This window comes from Sylvia atricapilla, chromosome 21, assembly GCF_009819655.1.
Source record: "Sylvia atricapilla isolate bSylAtr1 chromosome 21, bSylAtr1.pri, whole genome shotgun sequence".
NCBI classification, from domain to species: Eukaryota; Metazoa; Chordata; class Aves; order Passeriformes; family Sylviidae; genus Sylvia; species Sylvia atricapilla.
In genome coordinates, this window is record NC_089160.1 from 2751919 (window position 1) to 2773255 (window position 21337).

The 21337-nt window shown below is 47.9% G+C and overlaps 1 protein-coding gene across 2 annotated transcripts in view; it reads left to right on the forward strand.

The window, feature by feature from the left end:
* Positions 1–3177: 3177 nt before the first annotated feature.
* Positions 3178–21337, forward strand: part of DCX (doublecortin) — a 69495-nt gene continuing 51335 nt past the window's right edge. For both annotated transcript variants that reach the window (XM_066333761.1, XM_066333762.1), the window contains exons 1-3: positions 3178–3253; positions 4793–5183; positions 14915–15255. In XM_066333761.1, the coding sequence (XP_066189858.1) occupies positions 4820–5183; positions 14915–15255 (705 nt within the window). In that variant the 5' untranslated portion in view covers positions 3178–3253; positions 4793–4819. The remainder of the gene's footprint in view (positions 3254–4792; positions 5184–14914; positions 15256–21337) is intronic.

The following is a 21337-nucleotide window of genomic DNA, read 5'->3' on the forward strand; positions in this document are numbered from 1 at the left end:
TGTGAAGGGTTCAGTCCCTCAGCCTCAAGAGCAGCCCCTGCAGATGTTACCAAGGCTTGCAGAGGGAGAGCAGCTCCGGAGGTGATTGATCCTCCACCCTTCTCTCCCCAGCAGCTGGGCTGACTTTGCCTCTCCAGCACTGGGATTTAAAAGACTTTCAGATGTGTGTGGTCCCTATAAAAATAAATCTCCAAAGGAAACAAATGTTATGTGGTGAAAGTCTGCCAAGTCCCCATTGCTTATTAGCTTGTAGTATTATGTAGGAGGAACTTGATATAGGAGAACTCTTTGATGAACCCTTCAGCTCTTTTGAAGATTCAGATTTAAAGGATGTTGCTCTACAGGGTCAAGGTTGAGCCATTGACTTTTTGGGGTTTCAGCTGGGAGTGCCCTGACACACTTCGTTGTGTGTCAAGACCCCTGGAATAAAAATCTGGCGTTTTAGAGAGGTTTGGTGTTCAAATTACATCAAGCAGAGCTTTGACAGTGGTGATCAGGGATGACAATTTCCCAACGGTCCAGAACAACAGAGGGAAAAATAAGAAAAATATAAGAAAACATGCTTATAAATAGACTTATGAATAGACTGACTCGAGGATGTTGATCCAAGACTTCCTTCAAACCCGGTGATCGCTTGATTTTTCCATGATTCTCTGGAACAGCCAGACCTTGGCTGCTTATCTCCCTAACTTATATCCTGTGCTGTGCTATCAGAGGCAATTTTTATAGAAGTCAGGAAGTTGCACAGCAAAGCAACTGGGCATTGACACAGAGTGTTTGAGACTGCAGCTCCTAGTGATGCCAGAAACTGGATTTTCTAGGTGTTCATGAAGAAGTCAGCACACAGCATCCACACAACCCCTGTCACCTGCAGTCTGTCCCTTCCCAAAGCGGCACAGTTGCTCAGCAATGTCAACAAACACGTATTTATTTATATGGATTTAGTTACACAGGCAAAAGTCTAAATATTTCCTTTTCCTGGAGGAAAAGATGATTCACCTGATTTAAAGTAGATAATTCAATCTGAAGAGCTAAATTTATCTTTCCTTTGCAGCTCGATGAAATTATTGATGGGAAGGAGAATTTTCTTTCCAATTCTCCATCACTCACACTGCCTAAAACTGTTTGGATTGTGATGTCTCAGAGGGTGAGTCTCTTCTGATGTAAATATGTTTTGACTGGCATTAACTCCTTCAGGCCAAGGAAGAAGCTCTGAAGAAGAAATGAAGTCAGGAGCAGGCCCTTGCTTTCCTCAAGAAACTGCTGCTTATTTCTGTGCCAACGTCTGTGGTTTGAGGTGATTCTGTTCTCACTTGGAGAGAAGCAAATATGGTGTGATTTCACTGAGAACATGAGAAATCAGTGTGGATCCAGGGCCCTGCAGCTCTGATGGTGCTCTGGCTCGTGAGATCCTCTTTGTCTTGTGGCAGGATTACAGGAGGACACTCTGGAGATGTTTTGGGCACCGTTTTGGAGGAACTCGAGGTTTTACCCAAGATGAATATTACCATGATTTGATATAGAAACCTTTTCCTTCAGTCAGGGCCCAATCCCAGTTCTCTTGTTGGAGTAAATCTTTTAAAATGCTGAATGAAGGCTCTCCTTTTCCTATTCTTGCTGCTGCTGTACTTGGCACATGCTGAATGATTTATATTTTTGGCAATTTTTTTAAAGCACGGGCAGATTTATATTTACAGCAGTGTTGTGTTAAAGGAAAGGATTGTTAATTCTGGACAGATGAAGCTCGTGGTGATGAGCAGCCAGGAATTACCTAATTCAGGATAGGATCTAATGAGAAGACAAGGTTTGAAGTCTCACATATTTCTTGCAACTGCATCCAGAGACACCCTGGAGAGGACAGACCTTGTTGTTCCCCATGGTCCTCTCAAGGGCTCATTCCTGAGGGAGGAGAGCAGATCTGTCTCCTCTGCACTGATCTGCCCACACACACAAGGGAGCAGCCAAAAGCTCCAGCAGAGGATGCATGGGAGCCTTTGAATAAAAGGGTGATTTCAGGGAATAAGAAACTTTTTACAAATGTCATGTGTGAAAGTTGCTGGCAAACAGAGGCGGGTTCTCAGTGGGTTTGTGTCAGTGTTGCCTGGACTCTGGTGCACAGGGCAGACAAAGCTGGAATAAATACTAACTCCTTCTGTGTAAATGTGATCCTGCTGTGATGTGCCAAAATGACAACATCTGATGTTTTCACTCGAAACAGACGCAGTGTTGTTAGGGAAGATTGCCTTCTACAGATGGGAAAACTCTCCCATTTCCAAATCCCATTCTTTTCTAAACTAAAGATCAGGCCAGCAGCAGTGGGGTTAGGAGCAGGGTTAGTGCCACTGCAGCATGGAAATCTCCACCCAGAAAGCAGGTGAAAGATTTTTTTGCTGTCAAAATGAAAGAGCCCAGTACAATTTTTTAACAGCTGGGTCCTCCTGTAGTGGAATCAGAAAATAAACTTCTCTAACTGTGGGATATGAGCCACGCTGGATCTGCTGGGTTTAGCTTGTGTTGAATGACTCCATCCCAAAGGCCCTGGGGATTTGAATGAACTGGGATTCAGCGCTCTGCCTTTGGCTTGTGTCCAATGTTAACAGAGAAAAAGTATTCAGGGGCACCTCATGCAGAACCACCAAGCGAATTCTCCCTTTCTGCCTGCCAGAGTAAACCACAGATGCCGTGTAAACCCAGCACAGGAGCAGGACTGTGCCCAGTTCCACTGGTCAGAGATTTTTCTCAGTTGCCTTCTAATGCACAGGAGCCTTGTGCCAGCACTGTGCCACACTGTGGGATTGTGACTGTGACCCCCCTGCACTGCTGATCCCGTGGGATTGGGGCAATTATCCTCGTTTTTTTCCTTTTTCCTTTTTTTTTTTTTTTTTTTTTTTTTTTTCAGTTGAGCCAGATGATTTCTTGCTACAACTGGATTCAAGGGAAAAAATTGCATCCTTCCAAACATCCCCCTCAAACTCGCCCCTCTAAACCTTTTTGTTTATTCATCTGTTGACTTAACCAGAGCTGGAACCAGCACCCCGTTTTCCCCTCAAACACAGCCTGTGAGCAGACGACTGATGGTGAGAGTGAGAATCACTGAGGCAAAGTTACCGCGGAGGGATGGAACAAGGCACTAGGACCTAGGAGGCGTCTCATCCACCCTGGCAGGAATTTCTTGCTTGGAGCTCAGACAACAAAGGCAGAGTGAGCCTGGTTTTCTTTCTCTCAGCATCTCCACCCTGCGCACTGCAAACCGGTGAGTAGAGCCTTCCCGAGCGACTTGCATGCAGAAAAGTAACAGAAAGGAGCAATCTCCTCTCGGTGCCTCGCAGCATCCGCAGCTCATTTTAAAAATCTAAACCTCTGCAGCCTCCGGTTCATCGCTGAAGTTGTTGGGTGTTGCATTGTTCAGTGCATGACACCAGGCTGAATTTACCCCAGCTGGCACCGTGGGGGGAACATCCCCAACTTGGGGTTTCTGTGCGGGTCTCCTGCATTGTCACCTCCCTCACCGCAGCCTGGCGACAATGATTTTTTTATTTTTTTTTTTTTTCTCGCGCGGGTCACGCTGACATTGTAAAATACAAGGCAAGGAGCTTCATTCCGGCGAGTGTGAAGGGCGGGGATGAGATAGCAACAGCTTTTGCTGGATTTATACCTGCCTGCCAAGGGCTGTGAATCCCCTTTCAGCCCTGTGTTAACACGAGAGCGAACAGACGTGGGGTGCATGTGCCTGGTGGTGCCGGGGGTCTCTGCTGCAGGGTCGGGGGGGTTCCCTTCTCCTTTTGTGCTGCGGTTTGGTGCAGCAGAAAGGTTGTTCTCGAGCATTAACTAGAGACAGTGCAAAATTCCTGCTGGCTGGGTGTCAGCTCCAGCCTCGGCTTTTCTGTGCTGGAAGCCCCCGGTGCTCAGAACAATGAAAGGTGAGGAGCAGGGGCGGCGTGTCCCTGGGGCACTTCCAGCTATTAAATCATTTAGGGTTGGAAGCGGGGAGGGGGGGGGGTGGAAATAGCCCCCTTTATTTTCTCCTCCTCATTAAACGGGAGCAAAAAATGCAATTCAGAGGAGGCTCGGGCTGAAAAGAGCTTAGCGAAGCTGCGTTTCAATGACAGATTTTTTTTTTTTCCCCTTTGCAGTCATTTCTTCTTAGAGATGTAGGCTGGTCCTGGGAATTGATTGATGGGCTAGGAGGGGGCTGCGGATAGGGGGAAGGGTGGGCTGGATCTCATTGCTAACCCTTATTGAACAGGCTGTCACAAAGAAACTGCTTATTCCCCTGTGACCATTCTTTCATAAATGCCAGTTTATTCTAATGTTAAACATTCAGATGCTCTGGGTCCTTCCGTGATTCGACAGATTGAAGGGCTGACTTACTGGGGTCTCCTTGTTTTCTGTTGCCAAAGGAAACCTCACAGGGCTCAGAGGTTTAATTCATTGCCAACTGGTGTTTGGATGAGGGTTTTTTAGGGGGCTGAGTTGTAATTGCCGTGTATCCCTTTGGCCCCAAGTCCCGATTTGCCGCACTTTGAAAACTCCCAGGTGCAGGAGCAGGCAGCTCTCTAGAAACGTGCTCCCTGCCCCCAGTAGTTGGATCCCTTTCAAAATGCGAGGACCCCTCCTACTCTCAGCCCCCAGAATCGATACAAATCTGGGTCAGGGGAGGGGGCGCTTCCCAAATGCATCTGTCCTGCTCCACACACAGCCTTAGTGTCATTCTGCTCTCCGGCTTGTGGCTGTGCCGGGCTCTAACCCATCCTTTTTACCTTCCTTCTCTCCCCATCTCCTTCCTGCCTAGCTTCAGCTCTTTAGGGTTCACCAAACTATGGAACTTGATTTTGGACACTTTGACGAAAGAGACAAGGCGTCCAGAAACATGCGAGGCACACGGATGAACGGCTTGCCCAGCCCCACTCACAGCGCTCACTGTAGCTTCTACAGAACCCGGACCTTACAGGCGCTGAGTAACGAGAAGAAAGCCAAGAAGGTGCGTTTCTATCGCAACGGGGACCGCTACTTCAAGGGGATTGTATACGCCGTGTCCTCCGACCGCTTCCGAAGTTTTGATGCCCTCCTGGCCGACCTGACCCGGTCGCTGTCCGACAATATTAACCTTCCTCAGGGAGTGCGGTACATCTACACCATCGATGGGTCCAGGAAGATCGGCAGCATGGACGAGCTGGAGGAAGGTACCGAGCATCGCCGCGGCCCGGTGCTCTGAGCGGCCGGGGAGGGGAGAGGGCGGCACGGCTCGGGGCTGGTCCTCTGCCGGCCTCGGGGGATGCTGAGCCCGCTCTGCCCTGCCCAGCGCTGCCCGGGGGGTACGGGCCCGGTGTCACCCCCCGGTGTCCCCTCTGCGTGTCCCCAGCGTGCCGCTTGGGGCAGATGTGCGGCCGGAGGGGTGTGTCTGGAGCGTGTGTCCGAATCGTGTGTCCGTGTATCCGTGTGTCCGTGTGTCCGTGTCCGTGTGTCCGGACTGTGTGTCCATGTGTCCGGACTGTGTGTGTCCGTGTGTCCCTGTGTCCGTGTGTCCGTGTGTCCGTATGTCCGTGTGCCTGGACTGTGTGTGTCCGTGTGTCCGTGTGTCCGGACTGTGTGTGTCCGTGTGTCCGTGTGTCCGGCTCTTGGGTGTCCCCAGTGTGTCCGGGTTGGCTCAGGGTGACCCCGGCTGTGTGCAGCGGCTTTCCCGTGGGGTGGGTGGGGATGAATGGGAAAGGAAGAGGGGCTGATTCCTGTACTGTGTGCCGGGGGTGGGCAGGCTCTGTGTGCTCTCACGGGGATTTTTGGGTGTGTGTGCCGGGGCTGGGCAGGGTTTGTGTGCTCTGATGGGGATTTTTGGGGTACGGTGCACAGGGTGTGTGTGCCGGGGCTGGGCAGGCTCTGTGTGCTCTGATGGGGATTTTTGGGGTACGGTGCACAGCGTGTGTGTGCCGGGGCTGGGCAGGCTCTGTGCCCTCCCACGGGGGTTTTTGGGGTACCATGTGTGCGCAGAGGGTGTGGTCGGGGAGGTGCGGGCACCTGGGGGTGTGAAGAGGGGTATTGGGGGCTCACAGAGGATGTTTCAGGGCGGGGTATTGGGGAGGGTTTCAGGGTTTGGGGAACGCGTGCAGGGATGTGCTGGGAGCCCACACAGCCTCATTAGAGAGGGGATTTAATGAGCGAGGTTTGAGAGCGGAGAAAGGCGTTTTGGACAGGTTGCACTTGGTGAAACTCTGGGTTCATGCATGTGTCTGTGAGAAGGGTTACTGACAGGGAGGTGTGGGGGGTTCTTTGGGTCGGGGTTGGTGCTCAGGAGGTGTGTGGGTGTCTGGAAGGGGCTCTGGGCAGAGCGATGTGTGCGGAGAGGGCACGGGGAGTTCATGTGCCGTGCCTTGGTGGGCATTTTGGGGAGTGTTCCCGCAGGGGCTGAGCCTGCAGTGGTCACTGTGCTGGGGGCAGCGTGGGGAGCATCCCTCGGCTGGCCGGTGCTCAGAGCAGGGGATGCTCAGATGTCCCCGAGCGTGTCCCCGTGTCCGGAGGGGCTGTGGGCTGTGCCTGTCCCTCTGCTGTCACTGTGGGATGAGCCCCAAATCCATCCTGCTCGGAAGGAGTGTCCTGCGGGAAGGTTCGCTGCCAGCTCCCTGTGCTGCCCTGGGTGCTGCCCCTCCCGGGAGTGTCAGGACAGCAAACCCTGGATGAAATTGGGCTGTCCAGCCCTGCCTCCCTGCATTGCCAGCACCGTGGACCAGCTCTGGTGGCAGCACAGCCAGAGCGGGGTGGATGGAGAGCACCCACAGCCACGCTGCTTTTCTCTTCCCCGAGCAATTCCTTCTTTGTTCCGACCTGGAATATCCTGTTGCAGCAGGAGGGGAGGTGCTCTTTTCCCTTTTCCTTGCTGTTTTTCTCCAAGCAGAACGTCCTGGCCGGTTTGGTAACTACCGAAAATCCACGGGGCTTTTGCCTTTAGTACAAGACAATGGATGTGAGTGTTTGAGGCTCGAACTGCGGAGGCAGCCTCGGCAGCGAGTCATTGTGTGACCTTGACTAAAGCAGCTCTCCCTAGAATTCCTTGTCTCTCAAGCAGGATGCTCATCTCCTCAAAAATACTTTGCTGGGACAAGGACGTGGAATAAACCTCGGTTTCCATAGGAGAGTATTCCTGGGAAGAAATTGCTGCCTTTCAGAGCTGTGATGCTTCCTAGTGGAGTTATTCTCAGCCCAATTACAGCTGTCGAATGGAGGTGTGGCCTCCCTTAATTTTAGAGATTCTGCCATGTTTTATTCTGGTCTCTTTAATATGGCCACAGCCTTTCTCTAATGGCAGCTCTCAGTCTTGCTTGTCCTAGGTTTTATGCAAATATTCAGAAATAACTCTAGGAGAAAATGGAGTTCTTTATTTTCTTTTTAAACTCTTCCTCCTCTTGTACTCTTGCTGCTTTTTGTCAGGGAAGTTAAGAAAGCTTTAGTTGTTACACCTGTTTTAAAAGGGTTTTGCTGCAGGTAAGGAGGTACCTAGTTCATGAAAATACATTTTGCTGGTTGAGGTAACAGACAGGAGATGCTGGCATTTGGGTTCTGGCTTTGTTCTGCCAGAATGGCATCTGGAAACAGCACTGAGGAAGAGGCACTAAAACCAGAACGGGATTGTCTGTGTGGCTGCGTCCTCAGCAGAGCATCAGCTGGGAAAATGAAACCTGAGCAGAGTGAAGACAAAGGAATTCATTTTTTGACCATGCCAGAGTAGGTCTGCACACTCTATTGATCCCACATTTCTAGGGGTGACCTACGCTTCTGTTGTAGAAAAGCAATTTACAGCACCGAGGTTATAACCAGCCTTGTGGTGAACTCTGCCCTTAGCTGGGGTGTTTGCATAGCTGTGTGCAAGGCACCTGCATGAAACTCCGAGTTTGGGAGTAATTCTGCTGTGACACACAAGGACAGTGCACACACAACCAGGGCATATCTGCCTTATAAATTGGCTTTCTGCTTTGGAGGCTGAGGGTAACCAAACCGGTGCTTGCTGCTATAACGGGGCTAATTTATCATTGTGATTCTCAAAAAACAAGTAGAATCTAGAAAAAAAGTCATCAAAGAGGCTCATCTCAGTGGTTTGATGGCAAAAACTTGTGAATTAGTTACAATATTTCACATCATGTTCTAAGTACTTGATCACTTCTGATTTCAAAATGTCCTTATCTAGAGTAGCCTGAATGTAGTTCTGGAGGGAAGAGAATGATATTGCACAGTGCCAATACCCTAGGGACAGACATTTCAGATGAACAAAACCCACATGGTGTGCTGCTAATTAACTGGGGCTAAGAATCACTCTTTTGTTCTGCAGACCCAGAGTTGTTCCTGGCACTCAAGGTTACTCTCATAAAGAGAATAAGTCATTCATACTCTTTTTTCACATTCCTTCCATCTGTTGGGGTGAGCCTCTTGGTCCTTTCCTGTGCTGCACCCAAACACCTCACATTTTGGGAGCCCTCAGGACTCTGTAGCTGAGTTCTCCCTCACTGCTCACAGGTTGCTTTTTCCATTCTTTTCCAGGGGGCAGTCTCATGTCCCAGCGACCTTCTCTCAAAATCCACCCACTTGATGATTTTTCCTTCCCCTTTTCATTCCTAGCAGCCATCTTCCACCCCTGTAGTCATTGTGTCAATCCTGACTTCCTATTTTCAGCATTCAGCTCTAATAAATCTGTAAATAACGTGCCTGCTGATGTTGATTAGGGCTTCATTCCTCCTTAATCTTTGTGCTTAATCTTTTAAATTCAAGGCAGCACCCTGCTCCAGCTCATGCTGGCAGCAGCAAACTCTGACAGCAACTCCCACTCATGTCCCACTGCCTTGGCTGGGTCAGGATGTTGGCCCAGGGTGCTGCTATTTGTCGTGGCAGGTGAATTTTTTGGAAAAGAGCACTGGGTGAGCTTCATTCCCCTTCATACATGACTGGTTCCAGTGACCAGGGCTTTGGGAAGTTGATTTATGGAGCTGCATTTACTGGTGAGTCACTTGTAACAGATAATTCTGTGATGAAACTTGCATATGAAAGATGCTGAAATAATCACGTGCCATCCTTTCCAGCCTTTCTCAAGATGATCACAGAGCAGCTCACATTTCATCCAGGCTTCAGCTAAAATTTAGTCCCTTTGGTGTCTGGATGTGGTGGTTTGGTCCTTGGTTCATTTTGAGCCTGTTCTTGCAGACCTGATGTGATGAGAAGTTGTCCCACCTCAGCTCTGAATGAGCTCTGAATGAACAAAAAAAATTATTTTTTGTCCCTGAATGGAGCAGGGCTGGGTAGAGGTGGAAGCTGATGTTGTGCATTGACTTCAGCAGCAAAGATGACTTAAGAAATGCTGCTCTCGGCCGCTTTGTCCCATAAATAAGTTCTTTGTGGGACAAAAAAAAAAAAAGGGTTTTTTAACCCTCTCCACAATTTTGCTGCTTTCCCATACTCAGCTTCTTGACATAATGAAATGGACAGTGAGGCACAACCTGGGAGTCAAGGCAAGGCCCATCCAAAGGTGGATTTTATGCCCTGTCCTATGCTGCTTGTTTGAAATTTGCCCTTGTTTCAAATCAAACACTAGAAAAAGCTGAGTAGGGTTTTGTTTTGCTCATTGTGGTTTCATTGCAAATGCTTTTGAGCTGTGTGAGATATTCCAGAAAGTGATTCCAAGCTTTTTGTATCCTGTCATGCCCTTGGGAATATTTTCCAAAATCTTGTCCAGGAGCATTTAAAGTAATCATAGGAGTGGCTCCACCCTGGAACTGTGCAGAGTCTGGTGTGTGCTGGGACTGAGGGGTTTATAGGAAACATCCTGGAATCTCCACCCAGTGTGTGTGTTCCAGTTTGCCTGGAAAAGTGGAATGTCCCTTAGTTTCATACTGAAACCTTGGTAACCTGTGGAATTGTTTTCTGTGAGTGTCTGTTGATAGCTCAGCTAATTACCTCCTACATAACGAAATTTGGCCGTGGGGTTCTGTTTCATTTGCTTGCTCATCCTGGCTGTCACGCTAGCACTGGTGTGGTCCCAAAATTCTTTATGGGCATGGCATGGTTTTGGAGGTGATTTCTCATCCAGCATTTCTTCCACTTCTTCGGCAGAACAAGAGGTGCCTCTGTTCATGGAGGAGCCAAGGGAAGGGAGCTCTTCCAGAGTTCGTTTTGCCGTGCTGGAGGAGGTCTTTTTAACTGGAGTAGATCTTTTGAACTCATAAAACAGCAGCAAGTTAATGCATTTGAAACTCAAGGCCTCCTCTGACACCATATGGAATGAACTCTGCAAGGTGTTAAGTCCACTTAAGTCCTGCTGCAGCCCTGGTAAATTCCTCAAAACACAAAAGCTGGGCACAGTAGCACAATCTCAACTTTCCAACTGCAGAGCTAATGGCTAAAATAATTGACTGCTGCCCACAGAGACTGTTCCTGGAATAACTGCTAACACTTAGACATTCGAAATGGCCTCAATCCAGCTTTCCTGATTTTTCTCCAAAGACTTCTGCCCGCAGTTCATTATCCTTGGAAAGTTGCTGGTGCATGCTGAGGAAGGATAACTTCTGAAAGCACAGCCTGTCATTTTTGGTATTGTCACAGGGAGCTGCTGTAAGAGGGTTGGAGGATTAGTGCTCATCTGGAGCTTAGGGTTTTTCTAAGGAACCTTCTCTAAGGCAAACCTTATCTTTGCTGAGATCATCCCTTCTTTAGGAGCTGAATAATCTCCTTGCGTTCCCATCAAATCTGGGAGCACTGGGATGTGTCATGCACTTGGAAGCCGCAGTAATTCTGTGTGATACAAGCCTGGCTTCAAAAGGCAAAATATGATGGTGATGGCAGGAGGTCTGAGGTCTGCAGTCAGCCCAGCCATGGCTGAGGGCAGGCAGGAGCGGTGAGGAGATGCCTTGGCTGGTTTGGTGGCACGTGTGACACGTCTGTGTCACCCTGGCATGGTGACAATGCACATCCCCCCTGGGGGCTCTGGCTCTGCAGTGTAAGAAGTGCTCTGAGCTGACCCTGCACTAAACAAACGGTGCTTGGCACCTCAGGGGTTTTGTCAGGATGGTTCTCCCCATCCCCAGCGTGTGGGTGTGTGTCTTTGGGACCTCCTTTTTGGGATTTGTTTGGGATTATTATTGAGGTTGTCCATTGGACCTTCTCATGGCGTGCAGTGGGATTTCTGCACGTGTGCACAGCTGCTTGCTGGCCCCAGATGTGTGTGTGTTCCTCACAATATCTGTGCACAGATTTTTGTGCTTAGGAGCAATATTCTTCTCGGAGTTGCTTCTTTTGCTCGTGACAAGATCTCACATCCACTTCCCATTCCTCAGTTATGCTGAGCACATCCTCTGCTATCACACTGTGTCTGTCAGTCACGTTTCCATGGCTGAACAGTTGTACACCTTGACTTCTCATTATAGGCTTAGCACAGACAGATGTGGCAGAGAAACCCACAGAGAACCCACTCCTCCCTCCATGGCAGCTCTGTTCCCTGGAAGATTTCTGGTTTTTATGATCTCCTGGCCACGCTGTGCAGTTAAAAGCTGGAAAGTTCACAGCTCTTCAGCCCATGGTTGCTCAATCCTGCTGCCACCACGGTCAGGTTTGGGTGAAAACTCCACTGTGGGAAGTGAAATCCACTGTGGGAAGTGTGTTCCTGGCTGGCAAATGCATGTGCCTCACTGAGGAACTTGAACGATGATTTTGCTGCTATTTGAAGGTCATAAACTGAGTTAGGGAAGACATTAGTTGAAGCGGTTTTTAAATGAAGTTAAAGCTTCAGGTCACATCCTTAGGTCAGGGAGGAAGGACAGAAAAGCTGCTCTTCCCTGGAGCTGTGCTGCTGTGACTGCAGAAACGATGCTGAGAAGAGCTGCTGCTCTGAACTGCAGTTCTGGAGTGACACTCCAAGGAAATTTTCCTCCAGTTTCAGAATCGAGCAAAAATATGGATTTTTATTTGCTGGGGTTTGGGTTAAATGACACAAGGGGAGAAAGGACAGTTTCCATTTTCCACTTGTGAGCGTGAGCACAGCTTGAGAGGCCAGTGTGTGGATCTGCACTTCTGCTTCAGAGCACATCTGCAGAACAAACCCTACAAGAGTTTTGCCTTGGTGCCACTGTTTCCCTTTGGTGGAAACACACAAAGAGCTGTGGTGTGCTGTGAGGAGTTCAAAAGGACTCAGCTGGAACTAAGAGTAATGGTACTCTACCAGACAGTACCAAGAATCCCTTCAGCTTACTTTAAAATACGCTTTTTAATAGAAAATAAACCCCAGCATCTCCCATGTCTACAAAAGACAGTGAGAATGTGTGAAAATAATATAGATGAAGGTCAGATGCAGATGAAATGCCACACTTCAGTGGCTTGATAGTCTACTTCTGTTTTTCAGGTGGGGAAGCAGAGGTGCAGGTGAGGTCAGGAGCTGGGGCAGGGGTGACAGCAGCATTCAAATCACTTAGTGCTGCATTTAAACAGAGAAATCCCTTTTCTCAGAGGATAATGCACAGTTCTGCTGAGCACACTTAGGAGGGCTCTGCTGCCCGGGGATTATGGGCTTGGGAGGGCTCAGGTTCTTAGGATGGTTAATTCCCTGGGAGCGTTCCAGACTTTTTACTGCCCTTGTCTCAGTCGTGGAACTGGAGAGAAGCCTGAGCCTGCTCTGCACCAGGTGTCACTTGGCTGAAACAGATGAATAAACCACAACTTATCACTTATTAATCAGAAAGATTTGAAGTATTCAAAGCTTCTGGAAAATGATATCCCCAGAGGGAATTTTGTATAATGTGTGGTACTCTGGGGGGAGATATTTGAGTTTCTATTGAGTCAGATTCACAAAATGTAGGGGATTAAGGAGCCCCAGCGATGGGCAGGGCTGCATGGTTGGTTTATTGAGGGGTGTTGCTGTCAGCAAATAGAGATTTTACTGTTTGTTCAAGCCAACAGAACCTGCTGGTGGGATTATTGTTAGTTTGGGGTACACTGGCTGACAAAACGCCCAACTGAGTGTTCATCATGAACCTTGTCAGCTCTCTTCTCTCCCCTGGATTTCTAGTCCATCTTTAGAAGGGGAAACAGAATATCTGCTTCCTGCTGATCCAGGATTTTGGTCACTTTTATACAGCTGATGGGGAAGAGCTGGAGTTGGTGATGTAAGCACCACGAGTGGGCATCACTGGGTACAAAGGTGGGATTAAATAAAGTAGAATCCTGCATCTTTTCTTTGGCTGCTTGTGACATCACACCTGATCAGTAACAAATACACAGAGAGCTGTTTATTTATTGTTTAAATCTGTTTATTGTGTGTCTGTTGTGGTCTCCCCATGGGGCTCTGGTGGCTCCATCAGAAGTGCAGTTTGGTCAGCAGAAGGAGTTCCAGTATGAACTTTATCCCGGGCATGTGACATGCCTGGGCCATGTGAAAAGCAGTGGGATGTTTGGAAATCCATGTTTTGCCAACTGGATGTCAAATCCTGTCCTAGAGATCCCTGGATGGGAAGCCAGACTTGGCTGTGGGATAGGTTTTTCAAAGATGTCTGAGCCTTGGAGTCTGCAGTCAGGGACAAACTAGGAAATGCAGCCAATCTGGTTTTTTCTAAAGAAGGAATTTTTTTTTTTTTCAATTTTTCAAAGCAGTTAAATCTGTATTTTGATTTCAAACGTATCATAGTACGTGAAGAACTGAATTCTGTAAGATCAGACAAAGAAAACACCAGAAGAGACTAAAATCCTACAGGTCCCCATGTCATGCCTTCAGTTCCTATTAAAATTTTATCTGATGGCGAGACGAAAGCTTCTTCCTCCAGCAGTGAGTGACTTTTTTTCAGTGCAGCCTGAGTCATTTCAGACCAGACAGCTACATTCCCTCAGGGATACTGGTTTACAGTCTCATTCTAGTAATAACTCATCCAACATCCATCAGCTTTGCAGGCCCAAAAGAAGCTCCTACAAATCTTTTAAGGTGCTTTTAAGACCTTAGATAGATGGGATCCTGTAAATTACAGACAAAGCCTGAAACTAATTTTGGGTGGGATAAGGAAGAGCTTTTTGTGAATTACTTAAAAGACCCTGTAACTCTTCTCTGCCATGTCTAAGTTTAGATTTAATGTATTTTTGGTTGGTACCAGCCATGTAAATCAAGGAATGGTATTTGGTGCAGTGTTTAATCTCAGCTGCCACTGGGTCTGTCCCCTAATAAACCACTGATGCTCTAATAGTGCATATTTGTTATGCCTGCTGAATTTATCACGGCTACTTTTAGTGGAGACTGTTCAGGACAGGATTTTGATTATTTTTCAGGCATGATGCAGAAGGCGCTTTATGGATGAGTGTTAATGTCCTCTTGGCAGGGAATGACACACTGGAGTAGTACCTAGGACTGTAAAGATAAAGGGGAAAGGGGCAAATTTATAAAATAATCGGGGTGGTCAAATGAATTTGGTGTTCTGAAGTTCTTGGAAAGCTTAGCTGCCTGTGCAAGTACCTGGGACTGTAAAGATAAAGGGGAAACTGGCAAATTATTTATAATTTAATAAATAATTATAATATATTATATATAATTATTATATAATAATTATAAAATAATAAATTGTTGTTTATGATTACTTATAAAATAATCGGGGTGGTCAAATGACTTTGGTGTTCTGAAGCTCTTGGAAAGCTCAGCAGCCTCTTCAAGTACCTAAATACCTTTGTGACTCAACCTCTTTTAACCCCTGGGTGGTGTGATTGTAGGTGCTGATGGCAGACTCGCTTACTTTGGGGAAACATTTTAAATAACCATAAAAATAACACTAAACCGAGGCAGAGCGTTTTAAGAACAAGCTGTCGAGGGAGCGCTGATGGAAATTCTTAAGATGGAAATAATTATTAGTGGCTTGCATGATTGATGGGGGAAGAGCACAGGTGCTCACTGCAGAATCTCGTTTCTTCCCTCAAGGGGAGAGTTACGTCTGCTCGTCCGACAACTTCTTCAAGAAGGTGGAGTACACCAAGAACGTCAACCCCAACTGGTCTGTCAACGTGAAGACCTCTGCCAACCAGAAAGCCCCTCAGTCCCTGGCCAGCAGCAACAGTGCCCAGGCCAAGGAGAACAAGGATTTCGTGCGCCCCAAGCTGGTGACCATCATCCGCAGCGGGGTGAAGCCCCGCAAGGCCGTGCGCGTGCTCCTCAACAAGAAGACCGCCCACTCCTTCGAGCAGGTCCTCACTGACATCACTGAAGCCATCAAGCTGGAGACAGGGGTGGTCAAAAAGCTGTACACCTTGGATGGGAAGCAGGTAAGAGGTTTTGCAGATGTTGCGTCTCTCTCTCCCTCCTGTCGCGCGGCTTTGCTGACTCAGAGCAGTTCTCTAAAATGAAGCTGAGGTGATTGCTGCCATCTGTTCCCTTAGAAGGATGGCTTCTCGTGCCAGTGGTTAGGTTACTAAGTTTTCCCTGGTATTAATACCAAGTAAAGAATGCAGCCGTGGGTCTGGGTGGAACAGATGCTCTCCCCTCACGCCGGCGTGCGGTGCGTGTCTTCTGGGCCAGCTAAATAAATAACAGGGGGAGTTTGGCTCCCAGCCACCAGCTGATCCAGCTCTGGACTGACTGCAGGAACTCTCCAGCCTTGGCTTCACTCAGTGAAAACGTGTTCCTTGACTTTCCTTGCCCTCTGGTGAAGGCTTGCTAAGATCAAGCGGTTGATCCAAGCACGCTCTTCTGGCCAGCTCCAGAGTGAGCAGGGAAAGTGTGGAGCTGTGGAGCTGTGGAGCATTCCCCTCACTGAATGCACGAGGGGCTAACGTGCAGAAAGAGTCAGAAATATTTAGCAGGTCATCAAAATGTGCTTCATGTCTACATGTTGCTGGAACTGAAGGAAACATCTGTCTCTTGTTAGCAGCTACACAGCAATGAGCCACTTCATGTTGCTGTATCTATGAAAAGCCTTAAAGGAATGTGGGGGATCATTTTTAGAGCTGGGAAGAGCTAGATTCTTCAAGGACAATTCTGAGCTTGAATGAACATTTCTGTTTATTGTCATTGAGGAACAGTCTTATTTTTGTCACTATTTTTCCTGCTCCAGATTCTGGAGTGAGGCAGCACAGCTCTGGTATGGGTTTGGATGCTGGCTATTCTAGGGATTGATGGTTTTGCTTTAAATTAACTCTGTCCTGTCTCTGAAGAAAATTATTCAAGTACTGGCTCTGTCCAAGAAAATGCAGATTTTATAAATAAAAATGTTCATTTCAAATGCAGGTTCCCACAATGTCCTGCACAGTTCAGGGGTGTAGTGTAGTGCCTGGGAGCTGAGAGCAGCGTGTCACTGTGACCTTATGGTCTGGTGTCCCTGCCCATGACAGGGGGCTGGAACTAAACGGTCTTTAAGGTCCTTTCCAACCCAAACCATCCTGTGATTTTTGCTTTGTCCCATCCTGTGTCCTGCACATCAGTTACTGTCGGGTTCCAGCTTTGGATACACACACACAAAAAAACCCAAACCCTATCTGTCTGCCAAACTTTCCTTTCCATTTGTCTCAACATAGCACTTTTCCTTCCTCAGTTTAAACATGAGAGGATGACTGCCCAGCTGCAGTGTCCACAGACACAGTGACCTGCTGGGAATGAGCAGTGACCCCAGGAGGGATGCAAACCTTGGGAGAGACCAGGGGGAGAGGCAGGAGAGAGTCAAATGACCTGTGCTCCCTGAGGTGATCACACCTGGGCACAGAACCATGCCCTTGGGGTCACAGCAGAGGGTTTCATAACTGGACCTGGCCTGAGAGCAGCTCCCTGCTCACTCTGGCAGAGTCCTGCTGTTCTCCCAGCTGGGAAGGAGGATCTCAATCTGAGCTGTGAGTGGCCTCAGTTCCTGGAGAGCTGCAGGCACTTTGGAGGTGAGATGTTGCTTTGGATGGTGCAGAAGTAGGGATGCTCCATGTGCTCCCATCAGACTGATCTCTTCTCCCCCTCTCAGCTGTTTACAGGATCAGGTGGTGATTCCATTGCACCTTGGAGAGCAAGACAGGATCAGCCCTGATATGACATTTAACTTGTTCCTCTGGCTTTACAATTCACCATTTTATGAAATGAGATATTTGACTGCAGGTTGGAGGCGCTGCTGGGAGTTTCAGTGTGTGCAAATGTACACCCAGTAATGCAGTTATTGCAAACAGCGAGGCTGTGATTTGGCTGTAATGGGGTGTTTGATATCTGTTTGCAGCACCAATTGCTGCTGAAGCTTCCTGAAGAGCAAACCTGGTTCGCCAAGGCTTTGTTTTTAGTGGGAGGTTTCCTTCAGTGTTTGTTCTTTATTATAGATGTTCTCAGTGTGGAAGTCAGAGCTAGAGGCTTATGCTGGCTGTTAGGGTTTCCATGACATACTGCTCCATAAAATCTGACCTCCTGACATGACATTAGGGGGTTTTGCATGTCTGATGCTGACATTAGAAAGAGATTACTGCCTGCGTGGTTCTGACAAACAGCACTTTATTTTCAGGAGGAAATATTCATGCAGAAATGCAAGCTGCTCAAAGCTGAAATGCTGACAAGAATCCTGACAGTCTGTCTCTTTGAGTGCCATCAGAGGCACGTTGCTCCCTCTGTTGTGAAACGATAAAATTTACAAAAGGAACGTACAAAGGGAAATCATCCTCCCTCAGTCCACGAGCTGGAACTTAATGAGGAGAGATGATTATTTTATTTATAGGCATTTCCACAGTGCTCATCAGTGGAGTAATCAAGATGCTTTAGAAGTACAGACAGTGGTGGCAGTGACAGGGTGGTGTGTGAATAATTACATTTCTGCAGACCTGCTGCAGTTGGAGTGCGAAAGCAGCTAATTGAGGGCTGGTGGGCTGTGTTTGAATAGATGTAGCACTCAAAACAACAGTGGGGTTAGGTTATTTTAGTGAAATTGTGTCTTTTTATGTCTTGGGTTGGCTGGAGAAATATGGCCCTTGAAGCTGCTAAAATAGCATCTTGTGATTAAGTCGTTTATTTAACTTGCACATATTTCCAATGTCTGTACTCAAGCTCCCCCTCTCCCTGCATCAGATCCTTACCTCTTGATGCACACCCCTAAACTCAAAACATTTTCCAAATAGCTGACCAAAAAGGAGTCCTGACAAGGGATCACAACAGAGATTTAACTTTGGAGCTTCCATGGCTGTACAGGAAATGGTGTGGGTCCAAGAATTCAGTGCATTAAACCAACGCTGTAATGGGCCAAATTCAGCACTTGGTTCCATGGCTCCAAATGTTGCCGTGTTGAGATGTGTAATCCATCCAATTAAAATCCATTCATTCAGGATTTAATTCGGTTATATACAGTTATTTTGGTAGATTCTTCCTCCTCTTTTAAACTCTTCTTTCTACCCAATGGCCCAGATGAGTCTGGATTCCTGGGCTGCTTTCTGGACACGTGCTGACAGTTCCTGCCTCCCATCATTAACAAACCAAATTAGAAAAGCAGAATTCGAGACCGTGGATGAAGTTGCATTCAGATATTTTGAACGCAGCAGGCTGAGCCAGGCTGTGCAAAGCTTGTGTAGATTTACTGCCCTGCTCATACAGGACAAAGGGTTGGTGTTCCCTGGGGAAGAGGAGGCTGCTCCATCACTGGCAGCCCAGAGCAGCTGCTGTCAGCACCTTGCTTTGCAGGTGGGCCTTGCCTGCATTCCTTCCTGCTTTTGAGGGACCTATGAAAGCTTCTGTGCACACTGAACTTCTCTTTCCCTGCCCTGTGTTTCATTCCAAGGTCTGTGAGTTGTTCAGCCAAGTGCCTGAAGGGATGCACTGACAAAATCAGTCCCTGTTTTTTTTTTGGTCATTGCTCAGTTTGGTGATGCTCTGGCATAAACAGAAATTCATCAGACATGTTCAGTTGTAATTTGGCATTAAGAATTTTTTTTTTTTTGTGGTGTGGAATTTCTTCTTTTTCTCCAGTTATTTTGTTGACATGCCGTAATTAACTAAACACCTCAACAATTACCATCACCAAAAATAAGCGGAATAGGTGCTGTTCAGAGCAGGGCAAGCTTGTATGCTTCAGCTGCACATAAATAGAGATATTCTGGTCAACAAGCAGGGAGCAGACTGTGGTTTTAGCCACAATGACATGCAGTGATCTCCTCTGGCCTTTGAACTCTTCAAACACAGGGAGAAGTGGCCCATGCTCTGCTCATTGGCTGTTCCCTTGCCCAGACACAGTGCTGCTGCTCCATCTGAGTGTTGGCTGTCTCCTCAGATGAAATTACATCCATTTCCATATGTCAGGGCACTTGTGACTGCGCTCCCGAAAGAATTTCCAGTCTCAATAAAAGGGTCCCCTCTAGCAGCCTGAGCTTTGATAAGGATATCGAGTGGCAGGTGATGAGGGAGTTCATTCTCTGTTTGCAGAGCTGATGCCAACGCCCCAGGGCCAGCCCACCTCTCCTGGCCAGGCAAGAAGCTGCCATTTCATTTTAGATTTCCTGCACTGGGGAAGGGCAGCAGCCAAAGAGGGAGAAGCTGGGAGGATGACAAAGTTTACAGCAAGTTTAAGGTTGAGACTTTGTGATCAGAGTCAATAAATTAGTTGATAAAGCATCTCCTAAATACTGTGCTAAGGCATCTCTCTAAGCTGCACTGGAGAAGCCAAACTTTGGAGTTGCTGCAGTGATTTTAAACTGGTATTAGGAAAAAAAAAGCAGTAAAATATTCAACACTCAAGTGTTGATACCAGCTGTGGACAAGACTCTTCCAGGGTAATGTGGATCTAATGACTGTATTAATGAAATTGTATCAATGAGACATGGAAGAAGGTTTGTCCCAAAATATAAAAATGCCTCCAACAGCCGTCATCTGTAATTGGTGCTCAGGAGGAAGGTGACACCTGTGTGACTGTACCCAGTAACATCTGCACTGCTGGAGGATCAGAGGGAACCTATTCCCTGCAGAGCCCTGGCAGGAGTTAACTCACCCCAGGAGGCACCAGGTTCAAGGCTACAAAGTGAGCAAATTGCTTTGTGCTATTGCACATGTTGAGGGGAAGGATGTATGAACAGCAACTCATCCCTCTAAGCTGTTGCCTGCCCTTTATGATACTGAAAAACCTCACTGAAGTGACCCCAGAACAAACAGCTTCACGCACTTGTGTAAAGCTGGAATTTAGCCTTGAAGGAAATCAGAGGGGAGAGCAGGAGAGGGGTGCAGGGTGTTCTGTATCCCACCTTCTGCTAAAGCTCCTGCAGCAGCCAGTGCCCAGGGGAGCAGCACCTTCCCTCCCTGCTGCACAAACAACAAACCTGAGCCTGGTTTGCATCTGTTCCTCAGCCCTTTCCTCTGCTGCTGAGATTTGCCAGGCGCCGCATAAATCTCCCATTTGGATAGCGAAGGGACAGATCTGGATGGGCAGAGGGATTGAGCAGGCAGGATCACTCGGGATGGGGATTAATTAACTCCCAGCCTCTCTCCTCCCCGGGGCTGTTGCAGATGCTCTGGCTTGAGGGTGCTTGCGTGAGATTCCTGCTCTGCAGCAGCCGCGTGTCATGCGAGGAGGATTAGTAATAATGTATGGGCTGGAGAACTTCTGAACCCAAGTCACTTACAGAGCCAGACAACACAGCCTAGTTCTCCATCTTCAGGGAGCTCTCAGTGGGAGCTGGAGGTTCAGCACTGCCTGATTCATGCAGTGACTAGACACTAACACAGACAAAACCAATTAGTCCGCAGGTATCCCACAAGGATTTTAGCGCTCACTCGAATGAATAAGTTGAGCTTCCGCGAGTGTGTATCTAAGTACTTACGATGAAATATTCAGAAGAACTTTCCAAGATGTTCTTTAGAAACCTGATGGTTATTAATTTCTGTTTCCTCGGGTCTGTGGGCCACGGAATCTGGGTGAAGAGGGGCCTGTCTGGAGCGCTGTGAATCCCAATTCCTGTGATTGTTAAAGCAGGCACAGGCTGATCTCAGCAGCTGAGCTTTTGATCAGCCCTGTTCTCCTGTGAGCACTCTGCTGACCTGTCTACCATCGGTGTGGTCTCTATCCAAACACAGGTACTGATGGAGACAGGGGGAATGGATTTCAGCTGTCAGGGGGCAGATTTAAATCAGATATTGGGAAGAAATTGTTCCCTGTGAGGGTGGTGAGCCCACAAAGAAGCTGTGGCTGCCCCATCCCTGGCAGTGTCCAGCTGGCACTAAATCAGCTTTAAGGTCCCCTTCAACCCAACCCATTCTATAATTCTGTGTGTAGAGCAAGGGGAGACAGTGGAGGAAAAACATCCTCCAGCAGACTTTGCTGGATGTTTTGCCATTGCTTTGCCTCACTCTCAGGTTCTGGAGGAGGTGTCATCCTCCTGCCTGCCATGCACAGGGCTCTGCTGTGTACTCCCT